The sequence below is a fragment of the Micrasema longulum genome, unplaced genomic scaffold (assembly GCF_059751315.1).
Source record: "Micrasema longulum isolate JH-2025_06_02 unplaced genomic scaffold, ASM5975131v1 h1tg000312l, whole genome shotgun sequence".
Taxonomy (NCBI): Eukaryota; Metazoa; Arthropoda; class Insecta; order Trichoptera; family Brachycentridae; genus Micrasema; species Micrasema longulum.
Genome location: NW_028277516.1, coordinates 38,720 through 61,151, shown reverse-complemented (window position 1 = coordinate 61,151; position 22,432 = coordinate 38,720). Strand labels below are relative to the sequence as shown.

The following is a 22,432-nucleotide window of genomic DNA, read 5'->3' as shown; positions in this document are numbered from 1 at the left end:
TCGGCAAGCTTGTTTGATTTATTATTTATCTGAAGAATTGAAGAAATACGAATGTTCAAACATAGGCAAAATAGTGAATGTTACAGTCTGTAAAGTGGATACTTAAATCTGCCAATGCCAGGTTACAAGCCTAGCATTTAATTATTTTAAAGAAATATTTGCGTTCTTATGATTTACTTAAATATTAAATTTTGAGGGTCATTTACAACGAGTTGTAAATAAATCACTATTATGAAATGGAAATCAATTTAGGGAAGAGTGGGATTCGAACCACGGACCTTTGAGCCGTGAGTCCGAAACACTAGTCACGGTATCACAACCCAAAATAAATGACTTGGCTTTCATATTTTCTTCTCTAAAATGTTCTCCATTATTATTGATTATTTATTTTTTAACCTAAATATTTTATTTAATTTTACATTAAATAGATCAACTTTCTATTCGTTCTTGAACGCAACATCATGGAAACCCCTTCCATAAATATTAAGGCTGAACCGGGGACTGGCGATTTTGAAGAAGATGTTCTCCATACTGAGGACGGGGCGCCGTGTTGTTACGAGCGCAAGGAGCCTGGCGATGTAGAGGGGGATATTCCATGTAGTGGGAAAATGGCGCCATGGCCTTTCAAAGGCGAGGAGCCAGATGTTGCCGTGAAGGCTGAACCGGGGACCAGTACGGACCAGCCTAGGATGACCAGTGATATAATTACCAGTATTAAGATGGATATCGATAATCCCGACATTAAACAAGAATGTTTGGCTTCCCCCCGTAACAACAAAATTGCCTCAAGTAAGAAATTCATATAAACAATGTTTTTTCTGTCTCCAAATGCTCGCAGACTGGCTGTATTTTCTCCCTAGGGAGTTGTTTATATTTAAATTTGTTGCAACATAAAGGGAAAACATTTAAGAGATGGAAGTCTTATGACCTGTTATTGACTGGTTTAAGTGACCACTTTACACACTTTGTAACATTCACCGTTCTGCCCATGTTTAAACATCTACATTTCCTCAACTCTTCCATCTGTTGACTTTTGTGAAGTAAAGGAGCTGAAACCTTTATCGTGAGGGTGAGATTCATCCGGCTGAACCAAATCACCTACTAGAATGGTGAATGTTTATGAGTGGCCACTCGAACCAGCCAATGACAGGTCATAAGCCCTGTAAATGTCTAGACTTCCATATTCCTTTCTCAAAAATATTTCCCTCTCTGTTGCAACAAATTTGGTTAGATTTCATTTAACTTGATTGAAACTCGGTTTAATTCCCCCGACATTGCACATTCGCAAACGAACAGACGAAATTCTGTTCATTCATGTTTTCATCAGATGCTTCATCCGTAAAATTGGTCACCCAATATTTATTTATTTATTTCGACGGCTTACGCCTTTAACAAAGTATAAAATAATATTGAAAAACAACTATAATGAAACAAAACACCTGTACATAGTATAAATAATATAAATACATGAGGTTAAATCAGCAGAAAATAAGGAAATAATAAAGAAAAATTAAATAAGAAATTATTACTTAGGTATGCAGCAAATGAACAATAAATAAAGGCAATATTTTGAGTTTGTCCAAATTTTTGTTGAGAAGGACTGGATTGAACTCCCTGGGGAGCTGTTTATATTAACATACTAAACCTTTATTTATGCCCAGACCTTGTCTACAAAAATTTGGACAAACTCAAAATATTGTTGATAAATTACCTGGTCCATGAAGAAGTATAGTAATTGAAAAAATAACATTTTCAGGCGTTGCCTAGTATGCAGGTGAAATAATTCAATTAGATGAATCTCACCCGCATAAATAAAGGTTTCAGCTCTTTAACTTCACAAACATCAACAGATGAAAGAATTGAAGGAATATAGATGTTAAAATATGGGCAGAATGGTGAATGCTACATAGTGTGTAAAGTGGCCACTTAAACCAACCATTGACAGGTCATAAGCCCTGTAGATGCCTAGACTTCCATATTACTTTCTCTTAAATGTTCTTCATCTCTGTTGTAAAATGTTAATAAATAAAGGGTTTAAATATCAAAAAGTATTGAAGTAACTGAGGCGATGTATCATAGCATAAACAGTAAAACAAGTATAACACTTTGCATTTTTATAATTTAGAAAATAAGTGATTAAAAAGCAATGACTTTAATTGGTATAATAAATCTAAGTTTCCACGTTTGTTCGCTAACATGTGGAGCCGTGGAAGAGGTGAGTATTTGGCATAGTTTGAACTATGCAAATCAACAGCAAAAGAAGTATTTTGTCTCGTCCCACGCTGTCTCACATAAAAATTTCCACAGTGTGTTTACAAAGTTCGGGACTGACGAGAACATTATTTAATAACTTGAAAAGCAGCACTAAATTTGAAATTTCACTTCTATCACTAATACCTTCATTCATTCGCATGCTTCATAATACCGTTCATAAACAAACCAAAATCTATTCAGGTCCCACCACGGACTCTTAAGAAACGCTTCCGATGTTGTCATGTTTTTCTTACAAGACCCATGTACTCCATTTTATAAAGCAGTAATTTTCAAACCGTTACTTAAAAACATGTTGTCAGTCTTGAAAAACAACTGATTTTCATTCCTTTTTTTATTTAACATTTATTCATATTTTAATCTACAGCATTTTCAAAGATTATCGTGTTTTGTTTTAGGTTTTCCAGTAAAGCAGAATTATTTCGTCTGTTCAGAGTGCCAATATAAAAGTTCACTCAAGAGAAGTTTGATGATACACATGTTAAGCCATACTGGTGAAAAACCATTCTCGTGCTCAGAGTGCCAATTCAAATGTTCACAGAGAAATAATTTAAAATCTCACATGTTCACTCACACAGGTGAGAAACCACTCTCGTGTTCAGAGTGCCAATTTAAATGTTCGCTGAAGAGAACTTTGATATCGCACATGCTAACTCACACAGGTGAGAAACCATTCTCTTGCATAGAGTGTCAATTTAAGTGTTCGCAGAGAACCAACTTGAAATCACACATGTTAACTCACACGGGTGAAAAGCCGTTCTCATGCCCAAAGTGCCAATTTAAATGTTCACAGAGAAATAACTTAAAATCTCATATGTTTACTCACTCAGGCGAGAAACCATTCGCATGCTCAGAGTGCCAATTTAAGACTTCAAAGAAGTGTACTTTGATATCGCACATGTCAACTCACACTGGCGAGAAACCATTTTCATGTTCGGAGTGCCAGTTTAAATGTTCGCAGAGAAATAACCTGAGATCACACATGTTAACTCACACAGGTGAGAAACCATTCTCATGCTTGGAGTGCTCATTTAAATGTTCACAGAAAAATAACTTAAAATCACATATGTTGACTCACACAGGTGAAAAACCATTCTCATGCCCGGAGTGCCAATTTAATTGTTCACGAAGAGATGGGTTGAAATCACACATGTTAACTCATACAGCTGGCAAACCATTCTCATGCTCAGAATGCGAATATAAATGTTCACTGAAAGGTACATTGAAATCGCACATGTTAACTCACACGGGCGAGAAACCATTCTCATGCTCGGAGTGCCAATTTAGATGTTCCCAGAGAAGTTCTTTGAGACTGCACAAGTCAATTCATACCGGTGAGAAACCATTTTCATGCACAGAATGCCAATATAGATGTTCACGGAGATGTGATATGAAATCACATATGTCAATGCACACCGGTGAGAAACCATTCTCCTGTTCAAAATGCCCATATAAATGTTCACGGAAAGCTTATTTGAAATCACACATGTTAACTCATACTGGCAACTTACTTTCTCATGTGATTGTGAAAAAACATACACTAAAAAGGTGAATTAATCCGTTCTTCATTAAGTCACATTAGTTAGAAGGTTCTTAGTGTGAGAATAATTAATATTTTACTTATTCTTAGATGGACCAGTAATTTTAAATGTTCAATATAATTTATTATGAAACAAAATGTTCGGATAAATAACTGTTTATCAACCAGTGCTGATGTTACATCGGGTGTACCTCAGGGTGCTGATTTGACACCCCTGCTTTTCAATTTGCTTATTAATGATGTTGCTAAATTATTCTCTTACTCTCGCTTTTAGCTGTTCGCGGACGACAACAAAATTCTCAAAATAATTCAGACTGTTTTCTTCTTCAATCAGACGTAAACTCTTTTAACCAATCGTGTAAAGTCAATAAATTAGAACTAAATATTAAAAAATGCTAAATAATGTCGTTTCATAGAACAAAACAACCGATTTCATTCGAGTACCTATGAGAAAACTCCAAAATTGATGTAGTTAAGTCCAGCAGATATTTAAGAGTTGTTTTGGACTATATACTGACATGCAACGAGCATATAGATAATACAGTAAATAAATCACTGAAATTACTTGGCTTCATTAACAGAATATCCTCTGATTTTTGTAATGTCCGTGCATTCAAAACTCTTTATTGCTCAACTGTTTGCCCTCTTTTACAATATGCCTCCTAGAATAGTGGTCTGGTCTCCATTCTATGTCAATCTCATAAATCACATTGAATCGTCAAACATCGCTCGCTTCGAAAAATAGCGTGGATGCTTGAACTAGAGAGAGATAATATTCAAGAGTCAATATTAAATATTTCTAGTCTACAAAAACGTAAAACTAATATTGATTCCATACATATATTTGGCATACTAAATGGTATAATCGATGTTCCATCATTAGTGGGACAAGTAAAATTCAATATTTCGACTCGTAAGTTGAGAAAAAATAAAGTAATGTCCATCGATCAGCTTAGAACAAACTATGACCTTAATTCTCCAATGAGCCGTCTTTGTCGTATTGTTAACTCAAAACAAGATCTGGACTTGTTTGGTTTAAGTTTACAGCGACTTAAACAAGTACTAAATAAATAGTCCAGATCTTGTCTCGATGTCCCTTATGTTTGTCAATACTTCTTTTCTTTTTTAAAAATGTTTTAAACTATTATTTTATTTATATTATGTATCTTTTTTGGGTGATACCGTGTATGTTGGATTTGATCCGACGTTTCGGCTACCATTGCAGGAGCCATCTTCAGGGAAAACTGTGATTTAACTATTATTTTATTGTAATATTTAAACCCTATAAATTGTATATATGGACAATGTCAGTTAATAAATAAATAGTCGCGCTCCGCCCCTGCCGTGCGGCTGATTGACGCGCCTACGTATATATTAGGAATAAAAAGTAGTCAAAGAAGGCCCCACTATGTAACTAAGATAAAAATAAATATTGACTATTCACAGAAAGTTTTTTTCTTAGTCAAGAGCCCAAATGCTAATTATCTCATGTACTGGCAACATAATATAGGTAAGTACATCAGTATACCTTAATGAAAAAATTCTAAATTTTAATGTCAGAGTCATTAATTCACAATAAACAAAGCCCTTCAGGTAACCCCAGCATCAAGTTGTTTGAGGAATTTGAGATGTTAGATATAAGGCAATTATATATTTTTAGAATAATGTTTGTGAAAGCAAATTATTCTACCAAATCCCAAAAGGAACACTCCCACACTACCAGAAGTCAAACTAGAGGACGGGTCATGGGGTCCACCGCAAATTCTGAATTCGGGCCAAGAAATTTCAGGTTTCTGAGCCCCAAAATATTCAATATGCTACCCAAACATTGCAAAACCATGGCTCAGATTCAATTTAATAAATTTGTAAAAAATTGGTTACTGGGTTTAGATCGAGAAAAATCGGAGAGCTTACTCGAAATACTTTCTCAAACAATAAATTGTGTAAATTAATATTGTATAATTTACTAGTCGGTAGTAATGATATTGTTTATTTTGCATAAAAATGTCTGCCTTAAAACAGGTTGTACCTAGTTAGGCAGACTGGACATGATCCAGAGAAATCTATTGCCTAAGTGTGTATGTAGTAGATAAAGCTACTGTTATTTTTGTTAATAAACTATGATTATTGTTTTGTTTTTATATTGAGTTACAGCCAAAGAATCAAGAATAGTCCAAAAGGACCGTAGAATCATGGACTGTGTCAAAAAAAAAACCCACTTTGCTCCAATTTCAACGCGCGCATGCGTGAAGTCGCCGCGTAATGTTGCCAGATTGCGAAAAATATAATCAGAACGCAAATGTAAAATTTTTGCGCTTTATCAATTTTAAATTAAGTACTTATACCGATTGAATACATGAAATAACTCATACTTAAATGATTATTTAAACATCCACACATTAGAAAACAGACGAAAATTAAATGACTCGCTTTTTTTATATTTTTAAATATATATTGTTATAATTTTTTTTATTTTTTTTTAAACCAAGTTAACTTTTAAACACAGTTCTATATTTTATTACTTTATATTGTATTTTTTCATAATTACGCACCCACACCCACACACACGCACCCTCTCCCTCATTCATTCCCACACGCACATGTATCCTCTCCCTCATTCATTCACGCATACACACATTCACATACACATGAATACAAACGTCACACAAATACAATTACTAAACTTATTTTCTTACATATTATGTGTCATTATATTTACAGTGAATTTTTTCAATTGGCTTTAGCATTGTTAAGATTTTTCTACTTATTTTGTTTATGTAATAGCTGTAAAAATCCCAAATAAAATAAAATAAAATAAATAAAATAAAATCTTTTCCGGTTCTTAGTACAAATCCTAATAATTTTACAGCTTTGTTGGATATTTTAATAATGTGCTCTTTAAATAATAATTTCGAATCGAACAAAACACCCAGATCGCTCACGGAAGAAACATCATATTTTATAAAAGATTTATGGACAAGTTATATATATTGATAGATAGTGTAATAAGGTGTAAAAAAATTATAAAAAAAACATTTAAACTTGGCAGGTTGAAAATAGTGGAAAATTTCAAACCGTGCGTAATAAATGAAAAACTGTGAATTTACAAAATTACTTTTTTTAATAAATAAAAAATATAAAAAACACGTTACGTGTTGCTGATAGTTATTTAATACGTATCTAATTTAATTACTTTTTTAAACAAAAAAAAATATTTTTTCTTTTGGATAAACGTCAGCAACACGTTGTTTAAATTATTTAAATAAAATTTGCTAATAACAAAAAAATAAAATATTACCGAGTATTAACGCAAGCACATTTTTTTATTAATTTTAATTCTTCAGCCGCGACGTGCTGCCACCGGTGGCAATTGTGAAAAGCTCTTAAAATCATTTTTTAAACACGACAATGCGCTGATGATACGCTGTTTCGTTCTTAAATGTAATCGTAGAATATCGATGTGCAAATACCTTGAAGAAGTATATTTTATTTCATTTTATTTTATTTGGGAAATCAACAGTTCTACATACATATTTTAAGTAAACAAACAGATATAGTGTTTAAACTCAGAACTAATAACAGATTTCCACATAGTATACAAAGTTAGTAAAGAAAATATATTACATATCAAATAAATACATACAATTTATACATATAAAAATGTTATTTTCATGTACTCAATAATCAAAGATTTTTTAATATTTATTTTAAGAACATTAAGTTACTGTAAATTGGGCGGGATAAGGACAAGAATGCTTGAAGGGAGGATAAGGAGGGGAGGGGAGATGTACATATTTATTTTCATAATGTCTACTAAGTTACATAATACATTTTTAGTGTAAATTTTAAATCTGACAGAGTGATGTTTGTGTAATATATATTTTTAAATTTTGTATTGTACATTGAAAAAGTCCTACGAAAAAAAGCATTTTCAACATACGATGTTTTACTTATTGCTACATGAAACAGGTGGTACCGTCTGCAAATCCTGGCTGGCACATGTATTGTTATTAAACCAAGCAGCTCTGTACAGTCAACCATTCCTGTCATAATTTTGTAAAGCAGTAGTTGGTCCGCACACACTCTGCGGTATTGTAGAGAACTGATTCCATGGAAGGTGGAGGCAATTATTGTACGTCAGTTCTGTCAACCATTCTATAATGTTTTTTCCTTTTTGTATATGAGTTTTTACTATTCAAAGCGTTTTTGAAAAGCGTATACTGTAGCAACATAATCAAAACAGCGAAGTATTTTCTTCTTTCAGATTAGATTACTGGTACTTATACTAAACAAACTTTTTTGTGCGCGGGTCGTTTTTATTTGCATTAAGTAATTCTTATATGTTTATCTCCATCGAAACCATGATGAAATATAACTCGAGTCCAGATGAAAAAATAAAAACCCGTTTATGTGAAAATCAATTGCGGCTTCTCAATAAACTTTTCAAAAATTCTTTAAAAATTCTCAAAAAACCCTCGAGGTATCCAACGGAATATCTATTCGCTGAGTTAAAGATATTGGATGTAAGACAATTATTTGTGAGGTGCCTACTACTTAAATTTGTATGATAAATTAAGTGAGGTCAAAAAAACCCAACAAAATATATACACTCATTCTTCAACTCAAATTAACTGTATTGTCCCATTTGTATCAACCGCCTTTGGTAAAAAGCAATACAATGTTATTGCGCCAAAAATATTTAACGATTTATTGCCAAATATAAAAGACTCAAAATGTAAAACAAATTTTATAATAAAAATAACTGCACATATAAATGAGATATTAAAAAAATATATATGTAAATCAAAAAACGTAGTCAATATGTAATTGGTACACATATATATTTTTTTTTATGGATTACATTACTTTATTTATTTATTATATGGCACAAGTGCCTTTTCCAATATAAAATATCCAAAATAATGAGTTAGTTTGTATTATTAGTTTGTATTTCTATATTCATAAATTTAAAACTAATCATCGGAAACATTCTACAATCCCTCGTATATGTGAAACATTTAACAAAAAATTTAATAGTCTTGATATATTTAACACTCCATACAATATGTACAGAAGAGAATTAATAGGCTTGATTCATGCTCTTCATTCATAATTCGTTTAATCATTAAATCAAATGCAATTTTCCACTCTCACTTTCCTTCAATCATTCTTTACCACTCCTTATCAATTTCCTTCTTTTCCTTTCCACTATCTCCTTGTTTTGTCCATATTTATCTTATTTTAATATATAGTATATTTATTATTTATATAGTTTAAACTTAGAGCCGTCGTCGCTTTATTACAGTATTATTTAGTGAATACATATAATTGGATGGCAGGCCCTACTATGTATACATTTTATATATTTTTTTTATTACTTTAACCTGTACATCTGTTTGTATTCGAAATAAATAAAATAAAATTACAAAAATTTTAAAACTGTATTAAAACATCGGTTTAAAAAGAAAAAGCAAAGAGTAACAAGAAATATAAATAGATATATCCCCATACCCTATTGTTTATTATGTAATTCTAGCCGTAATTTCTATGCTTGTTTGTGGGCTGCCAGCAAATTTGTTTTTCATCTGTGGTTTATCTGTCAAGCACCTAGCGTCACCCTCTGATTATAAATTACAATATTATTGGACGATCAAACAAAGTTTTTCATACAAATCACGGCAGAAAGTAAGTGAAAATTCCAGTATGTAATTTAAAACAATATAAATTGTATTTATAGCATCACAACACTCGAGTGCTATTAAGAATTGCAGCCAGGTTCGAGAAAAATAGCATTTAGTTACTGTGATCTCACCGGCAACCCAACATGCAACTCCCGTGCGTGAGGCAAGCGTCGTCAAACTAGATGTGAATTATTTTGCTATTTGCCTGAAACAGTCCTACGATGAAATAATTAGCATTGAGAATTCGTAACGATAACCTGATGAAACGTTAATTTAATAATGTAGATAAAGCGAAAATAGCCATGATTTAATAATAGAAAATATTTCAAGACGGGAGCAAGTCGACATTATGGGAGGACTCTCAGGCGATCTTTCTTATTGCCTTTTACTCTTCATTCAATTTATAGAATTATAATATTAAGTTCTGCGTAAGTTAAAATGCACGGTCGCTAATAATCAATAACATTAAAACATATATAACAATGTTTGATTATGTCCAAATGCTTGCAGACTGGCTGGATTTCCTCCCTAGGGAGTTGTTCAGATTTAAATTTATTTCAACAGAGAGGGAAAAAGTTTTCGCCACTTAAACCAGCCAATGACGGGTCATAAGCCCTGTAAATGCCTAGACTTCCAAATTTCTTCTCGAAAACTTTTTCCCTCTCTGTTGAAATAAATTTAAAAATGAACAACTCCCTAGGGAGGAAATCCAGCCAGTCTGCAAGCATTTGGACATAATCAAACATTGTTGAATTACTACCTGGTAAAAGAAGAAGTATAAAAATTGGAAAATTGTTTCCAGGCGTTGCCTAGTAGGTGATTTGGTTCAGCCGGATGAATCTCACCCACGTGATAAAGGTTTCAGCTCTTTCACTTCACAAAAGTCAACAGATGGAAGAGTTGAGGAAATGTGGATGTTCAAACATGGGCAGAATGGTGAATGTTACACAGTGTGTAAAGTGGCCACTTAAACCAGCCAATGACGGGTCATAAGCCCTGTAAATGCCTAGACTTCCAAATTTCTTCTCGAAAACTTTTTCCCTCTCTGTTGAAATAAATTTAAAACATATATATGTACACCAGAATGTTTTTTTTTCTTTTACGCAATGGGAAACGTTAACACTTTGGGCACCGGCGAAATACACATAGAATTTACCCTGTGCCCGGCCTATTCTTTGTGAAATTTCATGCTTTGTGTCATAATTAAAAAAGATTATAAAAGAATACTTAGCTAAATCAATAGAAACTTCTCATATTTATCTGAAACAATTAAATAAGTCATTTATATATAATAGTTTTGCCAACATTGGCCTCTATGGAGAGCCTCATTGCAATGTTCACACACATGCGGGTCTCACTCCTTTTTTGTGCTTTGTATCCCGGAGCCGTGTAACCACGTGATTATAATAACCACGCGTGTGTCCCGGTCCCGTGTTTTCACATGGTTTCCAGCAGTGAAAAAGTACTAATAAAAGTCACTAAATGTCAATAAAATGCACTTTTTTAGACAGCTGGTAAACCACGTGTAAACACGGGACCGGGACATAACGCGTGGTTGTATAATCACGTGTTTACACGGCTCCGGGATATTTAATTATTCTAAAAATTGTATTCAGTAGTAATATTGTATACCTATATTTGTCATCTGAATAAAATATATATATGTATATATATTCAAAGTACACAACTTATCAATACGCCTGATATAATTAATAATGTGTAAATTAAATTTCAATACTAACTGTGACTTGAATTAAAGACGTGGCTAAGCATCTCACTCCTTTTTTGTGCTTTGTATCCCGGAGCCGTGTAACCACGTGATTATAATAACCACGCGTGTGTCCCGGTCCCGTGTTTTCACATGGTTTCCAGCAGTGAAAAAGTACTAATAAAAGTCACTAAATGTCAATAAAATGCACTTTTTTAGACAGCTGGTAAACCACGTGTAAACACGGGACCGGGACATAACGCGTGGTTGTATAATCACGTGTTTACACGGCTCCGGGATATTTAATTATTCTAAAAATTGTATTCAGTAGTAATATTGTATACCTATATTTGTCATCTGAATAAAATATATATATGTATATATATTCAAAGTACACAACTTATCAATACGCCTGATATAATTAATAATGTGTAAATTAAATTTCAATACTAACTGTGACTTGAATTAAAGACGTGGCTAAAATATTTCATCAATGTTTAATGGGTAGCCATTTTCTACTACTACTACTACTACTACTACTACCATCACGCCATTTCCCCGTAGGGGTAGGCAGAGAGAATGGACCGCCACACACGTCTATCCTGGCATACACTCCTAGCCTCTTCCACATTCATACATCTTGTCATACATGCCCTTCGGTTCTGTCTGCTTTTGACATGACCAGACTTAAAATTTTGGTTTATCTGATCATGCCACGTCTTCCTTGGTCGTCCTCGTCTAACGTCCTCGTCTAATTTTCTACTACCTCCAGTTATAGTATGGGGCTTAGAGCACGGGTTATATTTTTATTACATTTTGTTCTATGTACCTACGCAATATTATTTAAAAATTCAGTAATTCAAAGAGCATAGTACTAACTTGTTAAGTGAGTTATTTTGCACTTGAAAACTACTAAGGCATTTAATAAATATATAATTTTATGTTTTATTTAGCGTTACTACTCATTGTCATTACTAATTATTGATATTACCCATATTATAAATACGGCTATTTATATTATAATGCAGCGTGTAATTTATCATGACAGTTCTTAAAAAATACATACCATAAAAACCAATGTAGTGTAAAAATAATACATTTTTTTACATAAATATATATATATATATAAATGCAGACAAATCTTTGTGTCCAGGACACCACTTTCTTTGGAATGATCATACAAACATTTATTTGAATATCTATCTTATTTTATAAACGACTTATTAAGGATGTTCCAAATTTCTGAATTAAAGTATCACTCGTCTTAATTTCTATAATCAATTACAATGAACTTCCATCAAGAATTGTCACTTAGAAACTTAAATGTAACTCATTATATTTACTAAATTATTTCTTAGGGAAAATGTATTTTGGCAGAAACGTGATAGGAACAACCTACCGTTAAATTCGTGTGCAGTTTATTGGGTATTTCAAAACATAACGACACTTTGATTTTTTCTTGTGGCCAATGCATAGAATTAAGAATAGTCCAGAAGGAGCGTAGAATCATATTCGAATACATCGGACTGTGTCCGAAAATCCCCCTACTATGCCCTACTTTCGCCGCACGCATTCGTGAACTCGCCGCGTAATGTTGTCAGATAGGAAAAAATATAATCATAACACAAATGTAAGGTAAAAAAAAGCAATTTGTTAATTTCTCTAAAATGTTATTGTACACGCGAAAACATTGATTGACACAACAGAGTAGATAAGTAAAGGGCCATTTAATAAGAGTAATTGAATTAATGAACTTTGAACTTATAATATAAAACAATTTTCATTTTACAAAAAACGGAGATTTTTGTATCATGTTAAATATTTTTTGATGTTTTAAAGATAATTTCGGTTAAATGTCCACCACGGCGTTGTTTAAAAAAATTACAACCCTGGAAATACTAACTTAATGTCCATTTTGTTTTCTTCGACAATCTGACAGATGGAAAAATGATTCAATTTTTAAGTAATGCATTTGCTAATTACACATGAAATGTGATCCCATCCTGTTTGCTTAAGATTCTAGCAGTATTTATACACTTTAAAGGACACAACACGGCATAGTTGAATTCAAATCAGGAGTTGCGTACTGAGCGACGTCTTCAAAGAAACTAATGGGTCAAAACGTAAAACTACTCTTTTAAGAGTGGTTTAGTCGCCTTCTGTTTGATGGGCGTATACGGTTTCTGGACTCTATGAGCCTATGTTATTTTATTATTGAAATAAATATTCTGTATGCTTTTCAGGACATTTATCTTTCGATTGATTAAAGATAAACTTACCCGTTCTCGAAAGCAGCATCATGGAAGTTGCCTCAATGAATATTAAGGCTGAACCGGGGACCGGCGATGTAGACGGAGATATTCTCCATACTGAGGAAGGGGCGCCATGCCCCCCCAGCAGCGAGGAGCCAAGTGTCGCTACCGTGAATGCCGACCCGGGGACCAGTACTGACCTGCCCAGGATAACCAGCGATATAATTATATTCACAGAGATGGATATCGATTATCCCGACATTAAACAAGAATGTTTGGAATCCACTCGTAAGAATGAAATTGCCCCGAGTAAGTAACACTTTATTCCATATTATCTGCCCTTAGATTACGTCTGTAGACTATGGATGACAGGGGCGAACCGTGTATACAAGCGATTATGCGCAGCCTACCATTACTTTATTTATTTATTAATTTACACACCCTACGGGCTTTTACAAATATTAGAAATTACATTCAAGTGCAGCAGTGAAACAAAGGTATGTGAATTTAGTTAAAATTAAAGATAACATAAGAAAAACTAAAAGATACAATAATAAGTAAAAATAAGGAAATGTACCAACATAGGTATAGGGTACATAGAAAAATATTTAATAAATTTACATATTAAAACATGCATACATATGTATAAGTTTATACATTATTATAGAGATACATGAAAAAAGAAGTAAATAAAGAACAATATTAAGAAATTTTATACAAATTAATTTATAACCTTTTGAATACTTTATTTACATAATGACAGAGAAAATATATCAACTTCACCATACTCGTTACCAGCCACCGGCCGCTGGTCGGTGTAGTCTAGGTATTGGTGAATTGTAATAATAATTGTGACTGCCAGAGATTAAAAAAATAACGTTAGCTGCCGAGTATTTCGAACAGGTACTTTTAAGCTGATAACACTAGTTAATTCCGGGACGTCCAATACGCCATTTGCTATTTTATATAAATTTAATACATCATTTGTAATTCTTCTTTAACAAAGAGTTGACATATTTAGAGTACATAACAAATTATCGTAATCAATATTTTCAGTGGAAATATTAAGTTTGTGATTGATGAATCTAAGGAATTTACGTTGTACTCTTTCTAACTTTAAAATACGAACATTGGAATAAGGTGACCAAATTGTTGAATTGAATTCTAAATTACTTCTAACTAAGGCAGTTTACTTCTTTACTTACTTCTTTAATTACTTCCAACAATTACATTTGACTAACCACAATAATGTTTTACTGTAACTTTATTTACAGAAAAACAAATAAATAATTACCATTTATTTTAAATCGTTTCCACCGTTTGTATTTTTATCCTGATATAAATATTAATATTAATAAAGCGCGCCCAGCGCCTGCGGTGAGCCAAGAAACTAGCAGATTATTCCAGCTTGTTTTTTCATACAAATAAGTATACTATATTTTTAATGTCTTAACCCCAGTGCGGGTTTTTTCTCCTAGATTAAACTTGCAGATTACTCAAATTATTTAAAGATTCTTGATTTGAAAAATAATATTTCAAACATTATTTCTTAAGGACTATTTTTCTTTGAGAAAAGACCATTTACTTTCATGCGTCATATTGCAGGACATATGGCGCTCGACGCGGCCGTTTTTAGCACTATTAATTTCTAGAACAATCGGCTGGTTGACATTTCCATTGGATATTTAATTTCGACTGAATTTGTAGTGCTATTTTTTACTTATTTGTTTATGATAATATATCTATAATTATATTAATAATATATAATGAAGTTACGTCGTTTGAGTTGATTTAATGGATGAGAGTTGTTGTATCATACAGAACCACAGAAAAATATCAATTTATAGTATACTAGCAGACCCGACAGACGTTGTCCTGTCCGAACGTTCGCTTGCCTGCTATTAGCGGGATCAGTAAACGCAAAATCTCAAAAAATTCTAGTTTTCGATAAACTTTATACTAAGTGACATTTGACATTGAGATCGCAGCGCCACCTACCGGGTCCAATTGTGAACCTAAACCATCCAGAAACCCACTCAAACACAAAAAAAAACGCATTCTCGTCGAATGCAACCCTTGTAGATCGATGAATAAAATATTTATGCTTCTAACTTTTTTTTACATATTAGATTGAAGATTTAAATATCTACGATCACGCGCAGCGCAAAGATCTACATTTCACTGAAAACCGCAAGTAAATCGGTTTAGCCGTTTAGGAGAAGTTCAGTGACATCACACGTACAGAAAAAATATATATAAAGATATTACTTACATTATATTATTCGGTATTATATTATATTGGTCGGCCTGGTGGTGTAATGGTCAGCGCGTTTGCCTACCATGCGAGAGGTCTCGGGTTCGATTCCCGTCATGGTTGATATGAAATTTTGATTTAAAAGGGTGTTTTCACACCAGAATATTTCATAGTCCCTGGACTGGTACCTGTAGCGTAAGACTGATCATCTTACCTGCATGTAACAAAAATGATCAAGGTACGCTGCGATTGGTGTACCAATGCAGTGCCCTATGCACCTTTAGGTGCGGAAAGGGGGTGATGATGATGATATTATAATGAACCTCCTATGTAGGTACATGATGATATTATCATGTACCTCCTATGTAGGTACAAATATATTATTTTTTTATAGCTTATCTGTAAATAAAATCACCATTCGCCACTGATGTATGATAGTACGCAGATAAATTATCCTCCCACTGGATAATTGCTGACAAAAAATAGTTGCCGGGAGAGTTGAAGTAGCCTTGTCATGTTTCGAAAACATTTCAACGACGGATGTTAGTGTATGTTTGAGAGCCTTGCGGTTTGAATTATGCTTACCTTTGTAGGATGAAGTAGTTGAGCGTTTGGTTGGAGTTCCTACCCTAGTCAGAGATTGACAGAGAAGACACGAGGTTGCTGTTCAATGTGTATTTATTACATGGCGAATAAGATACAGCACTTGGTTGTGTAGCGCGGGCGTAGCGGCGACGATGGGCTGAAGTAAGTGCTCTTGAACTACATGCTGGAGCGGTGTGACTTCGTCGAGCTGGACTGAAGTGAACTGAACTTGTTGGGCCAACTAACTGAACGCGCTGACTGGTGTTGGCTGCGTCTTGTGGTCTCTTTATATACCATATACCTTTGTAGTTCATTTCTTTATGGTAGGGACGATGTGAATGTACTGCAGGGCGACGATCGCGTCTTTATGTGCAATATTGCTAACGTTGTATTGGATTCGATAGAAAATGATGACATTGCATCGTCGGTCATTAGTCTACTTCAGGTGAACTAATTTGACACGTGTGTGTCATCGACTATGGACTATGGACCCTACACCTTTGTGGCGTCACAATATATTTTCTAACCCTCTCACTATCTTGCCATTTCTATTCTACCGATTATTCCTCTTGGTCTGTTTGTGACTGTGGGCTGTCCCGGGCAAATTATTCTAATGTTTCCTATATGTATTTGGGTTTCGTGTCGTTTGATTGATTTGTTTGTATTACTACGTTCTTCTTCCTTTCCGATGCGGGATCTGGAGCGTACGGCCGCAGTCTCAATTTAGAACTAACACTGTATTCCTCCACTGTAATACTGGGAAATTAGAAAAGGGTGATTGTGCTGACCATGTGTATTTGATTGATCACAAACTGACAAAACTGCAGTGAGGGGTACAATGAAAGTTTTTAAAGTTTATTTGTTTGGTTATTTTCGCGGTTTGATTGTAAAGAAATATTAAATTTTCGCTTAATTAGTTTAAAAAAAAAAAAAAAATTGATATTGATATGCGAAACTGAAGAAAGACTCAAGTCTTTATGAACAGTTTCGGGAAAGGGGTGGATGCTTTCATTGTCCCGGGATGATGACATCCAGCTATCTTTCCTTTCTAATAGTCTTCTGCTGTCGGCCTTCTTTTGAATTAATAATGTTCGCAAGCCTCGTATCGTCTGCTTAGAGGAAAACTCATTATTTGCAATATTGAGCAAAAATGAGTTGTTTGTACAAAAATTTTTATCTTCATTCAATTTACGATATGTAAAAATCAGTATCTGCCTAAAGTGGTGAAATATATATTTATATAATATATATATATATAATATAAGCAATAATTAGCCTAGGTATTTTGTAATTATACCTTAAATTAGGAATATGTGTATGGAATAAAAATAAACCATAAAAAAGGGAGTGTCCTAGAAAATTGGCGCGCCCAAATGTAGAAAAATAGGGAAGGGCCTCGGGGATCAAGGGTAATTATTTAAGCTTAGGTTTTTGAGAGAGACAGACAGTTCCGAACAAGAAGCCGCAAGAAAGAAACGAACGGGGATCGCCCAAAGAAGAAACTCGAGACACCAGTAGAGATTCTACAGTGATTCACCGCTTTATTTTCAACAAACTGTTCTTTGTTTTAATAAAGTTCTCGAGTTTAAAAAGTTCATCAGTTGTTTGACTTGAGAAGGAAAGGCGACCCCCTCACCTGAAAGTTCTGTCTGTGCTGGTTTTCACGTACCACTGTTGGTTTGAGAACAAACAATTATGATGAACACAAACTATTAAATGGAATTCCAAATTCAGCTCGTTTACTTCACAAAAGTCAACAGATGGAAGAGTTGAGGAAATGTGGACGTTCAAACTTGGCTGAATGGTGAATGTTACACAGTGTGTAAAGTGGCCACTTAAACTAGCCAATGACAGGTCATATGCCCTGCAAATGCCTAGACTCCCATATTCCCTTCTCAAAGGTGTTTTCCCTCTCTCTTGCAATAAATTTAAAAGCGAACAACTCCCTAGGAAGAAAATCCAGCCAGTCTGCAAGCAAATGCTATGTCCAAATGGACATACTCAAAACATTTTTGAATAACCTTCTTCTTCATATACCTCTTGTTTTATCTAATTATAGGCAAAATTCATATTTATAGCTAACTTTTAATACTTTTATTGTAATGACAAAATCATTAAACATAGATTTATTTGCAAATAATCATTATGACGTACGGCGCTTGCTTTCGAAATAATTCGTCATATTTTTTCTTTTCTTTTAGATTTACATTAGATTACTGTTCATTTTATGTTCGAGAATCTTTTTTAAATTATCGTTATGCTACTTGTGAAAACCTGTACTTGGCTTATTTTTAATTAGTTTTTTTTATATATTAAAGATAAAAATAGCTGTTGGTCATCTAAATAAATAATTATAAACAATTACAATACCGTGTTTTGTTTCAGGTTTGAAAGCAAAGAAGAAATGTTTCTCCTGCTCAAAGTGCCAATTTAAATGTACGGGGAAATATGCTTTGAAATTACACATGTGTATTCATACTGGTGATAAACCATTCTCATGCTCAGAGTGTCAATTTAAATGTACACGCAAAAATTCTTTGAAAACGCACATGTTGACTCACACAGGTGAGAAACCATTTTCATGCTCAGAGTGCCAATTTAAATTTTCAAGAAAAAATGCTTTGAAATCGCACATGTTAACCCACACAGGTGAAAAACCATTTTCATGTTCAGAGTGCCAATTTAAATGTTCAAAAAGAGTAACATTGAGAACGCACATGTTCTCTCATACAGAAGATAAACCATTCGCGTGCTCAGAGTGCCAATATAAATGTTTACAGAAAAGAACTTTGATATCGCACATATTAAGTCATTCTGGTAAGAAAGCATACTCATGCTCAGAGTGTCAATATAAATGTTCAAACAGAAGCAACTTAACCAAACATATATTTATCCATACAGGTGAGAAACCATTCTCATGCCCAGAGTGCGAATCAAAATTTTCACGAAAAGATCAATTAAAATCGCACATGTTCATTCATACTGGTGAGAAACCATACTCATGCTCAGAATGCCAATATAAATGTTCACACATAAAGGCGTTGAAATCGCATATGTTAACGCATACTGGTGAGAAACCATACTCATGCTCAGAGTGCCAACATAAGTGTTCACGGAGAGATTCTTTGAAATTGCATATGTTAACGCATACTGGTGAGAAACCATACTCGTGCTCAAAATGTGAATATAAATGTTCATTGAGAGGTTCATTGAAATCTCATATGTTAACTCATACTGGTCTGAAACCTTTCTCATGCTCAGTGTGCCAATATAAGTGTTCAATGAGAATAAATATGAAAACACATATGTTTACTCATTCAGGTGAAAAACCATTCTCATGCCTAGAGTGTAAATTCAAATGTTCACAGAGAAGTTCTTTGAAATCGCACATGTTGACTCACACTGGTGAAAAACTTTTCTCGTGCTCAGAATGCCAATATGAATGTTCAAAAAAGCACACTTTAGTAGCGCACGTTTTAACTCACTCAGGTGCGAAACCGTTCTCATGTTCAGTGTGCCAATTTAAATGTTCACAGAGAAGTAACCTAAAATCACACATGTTGACACACACAGGTGAGAAACCATTCTCTTGTATAGAGTGCCAATTTAAATGTTCACATCGACATTCTTTGAAATCGCACATGTTGACTCACACAGGTGAAAAACCAATCTCATGCTCAGAGTGCGAATCCAAATTTTCGAGTAAACAACATTTAAAACAACATTTATCAACTCACACTGGTGAGAAACAATTTTCATGCTCAGTATGCCAATTTAAATGTTCACAGAGAAACAACTTAAAAACACACATGTTGACCCACACAGGTGCGAAACCATTCTCTTGCTCAGAGTGCCAATTTAAATGTGGGCGTAAATGTCATTTAAAAATACACATGTTTACGCATACTGGTGAGAAACCATTCTCATGCTTTGAGTGCCAATATAAATCTTCACAGAAAATTAATTTGAAAACGCACATTTTAACTCATCTTCGCAAGAAACCCTTCTCCTGCTCCGATTGTAAAAACGTGTTTTCCAAAAAAAGTGATTTAATTCGTCATTCAATAAGTCACATCGGTGAGAAAGTCCTGACTGTGAAACTACTAAAAATGAATATTTTTCTAAATCGGGATCGGATCGACGATCCATAACTCCTTCAAAGTAAATGGTCTCGGGGTATATTTCCTACAAAGTGCCATGAAATATTTATTTATCTCTCTTCTGTTCCCTGGTTCGCCCACACCTAGAGTATTCCTCTGTCACCTGGTCTCCATATTATGATGTTCACATCAAGAATATTGAATCAGTTCAACATCGATTTTTGAGAAAGGCTTGGAAAGTTGGGCTTCTCCAGAGACCAATATACGTAGAATGAGTTAGAAACTACCTTAAAAATATCTTCTCTGCAAGACCGTCGAAATAAATCCGACCTTCTAGTCCTATTTAAAATTCTCAACTCGGTGTTTGATGCGCCTGAACTACTGAGCTCGATGAAATGAAATATCCCAACTAGAAACCTCAGACAAAACTTACTCTTTCATACCGATAACCGTAGAACTAACTATGGTTTTCATTCCCCTATGCCCAGAATTCTCAGGTCTGCCAACAAACCTACCAGTCTTGATTTCTTTGATAACAAGTTGTCTTCTTTCAAACGATCACTGAATCAAATGCAATTATAAACACCTCTCTCCGCTTTCACTCCCACAAAGTCTACTATATACCATCGAGTCTTTCTACTTCTTTTGTAATAATTTTCTTTGTTTAAATATGTCCTTAAAAATGCCCATTGGGTGTATATATAAATAAATAAATTTATAAATAGTCCCTGGACTGGCGCGTGAAGCATAAAACTGATCATTATTTACTACCTAATCTTACAAAAATGATAAATACCTTGACAGCGGTTAGTTTACCACTTTGCACCTTTAGGTGCCGTAAGGGAGTTATAAAATAAATAAAATATTTCACTGGAATCTGTCGGTCGATAACTATGACATATTATTATTTTATTTGGCTTTCCACACACATCTTGTAGGTAAGGGTGTATCTGACTGTTATTATCTTTTATTTTATTTTTCAAAAATATTTTGAGTTTGGCAGGGGTAACCCCAGTGAGGTCACATTATTTTTATTATTAATTATAGTTTGTAAGAGGAAAATGTGAATAAATAAATAAGGATCTAAAGTTAGATATTCATCTTAAATTAATTGCTAGAAATTTTCTACGTGTATATTTTTGTATTAAATACATAAAACATTCACGCTATTTAATCTACCCTCCTTCTCACTCGTTTTCAGGCTAGTTTTAAATGTTATTATTTTAGATGCAAATTAGTTGCAACAGAGAGGGAAAACACCTTTGAAAGGGGAATATGGAAGTCAAGGCTTTGACAAGTCTTATGACCTGCTGTTTATTAAATCTTATCAGTTGCTCTTAGAAGATTTAATAAATGGCAGATTTTGATTTCTTGTGACGCGGTTGGGAACACGCAATAGAGATGGGACATCTTATTCTCATTCTTAGAGGTGGGGGTTTGTGCTATGCAAGTTCCTGACGTCACTGCGATCTGTAAAGATCTATTAGGTGTATTATTTATTCATCTCCGACAATAGATGTGGGACCCATATACCCTGTCTGCAATCCTTCCCGATTTAGCGAAGATGTCTTCGAACTTTTGACCAAGTAGCCTGAAGAGTGTTTAATATAACCGTGTAAACCGTGTAGAGTGCAAGTACTAATATTTTTGCTCTCGCTTTAAATTCAGTTAGTAAAGCTTAAAGGTGCATATTTACGATTGTTTTTAAACATACGTATTTATAAGGAATCGATCTTTGCCTGGTGAGATATTTTACAACTAGTTTACTTGTAATCTCGAAGGATTTGAAATTTTATGCGAAAAAAATCTGTGTTGAGTCTACCTACATTAGAATAAATCATATTGTCCCGGCTGAGGTCTACTTGACAGCGCCGCATTGAGTAGGTACTTGCTAGCTAAGTCCGCTACAAACTCAGGCGAACACAGCAGTGCCATTTTTCAATTAAAAAAAAAACGAAAAAGTATTTTATACTTTAAAAAAAAAAAAAAAAAAACTAAAAGTAAATATGGAAGCTCAATCTTTCGTTGAATATGCTAAGCG

General features: G+C 33.8%; 2 protein-coding genes across 2 annotated transcripts; both read left to right on the top strand.

The window, feature by feature from the left end:
* Positions 1 to 462: 462 nt before the first annotated feature.
* LOC148282577 (uncharacterized) lies at positions 463 to 5,260 on the top strand. The gene is made up of 2 exons (XM_088224866.1): positions 463 to 789; positions 2,670 to 5,260. Exons 1-2 carry the CDS (start codon positions 609 to 611, stop codon positions 3,821 to 3,823), a joined length of 1,335 nt encoding a protein of 444 aa, XP_088080992.1. The 5' UTR covers positions 463 to 608; the 3' UTR covers positions 3,824 to 5,260.
* A 4,147-nt stretch (positions 5,261 to 9,407) lies between these two features.
* On the top strand, positions 9,408 to 21,144 carry LOC148282576 (uncharacterized). Its single transcript, XM_088224865.1, has 3 exons — positions 9,408 to 9,496; positions 13,444 to 13,761; positions 18,677 to 21,144. Exons 2-3 carry the CDS (start codon positions 13,500 to 13,502, stop codon positions 20,440 to 20,442), a joined length of 2,028 nt encoding a protein of 675 aa, XP_088080991.1. The 5' UTR covers positions 9,408 to 9,496; positions 13,444 to 13,499; the 3' UTR covers positions 20,443 to 21,144.
* Positions 21,145 to 22,432: the final 1,288 nt, after the last annotated feature.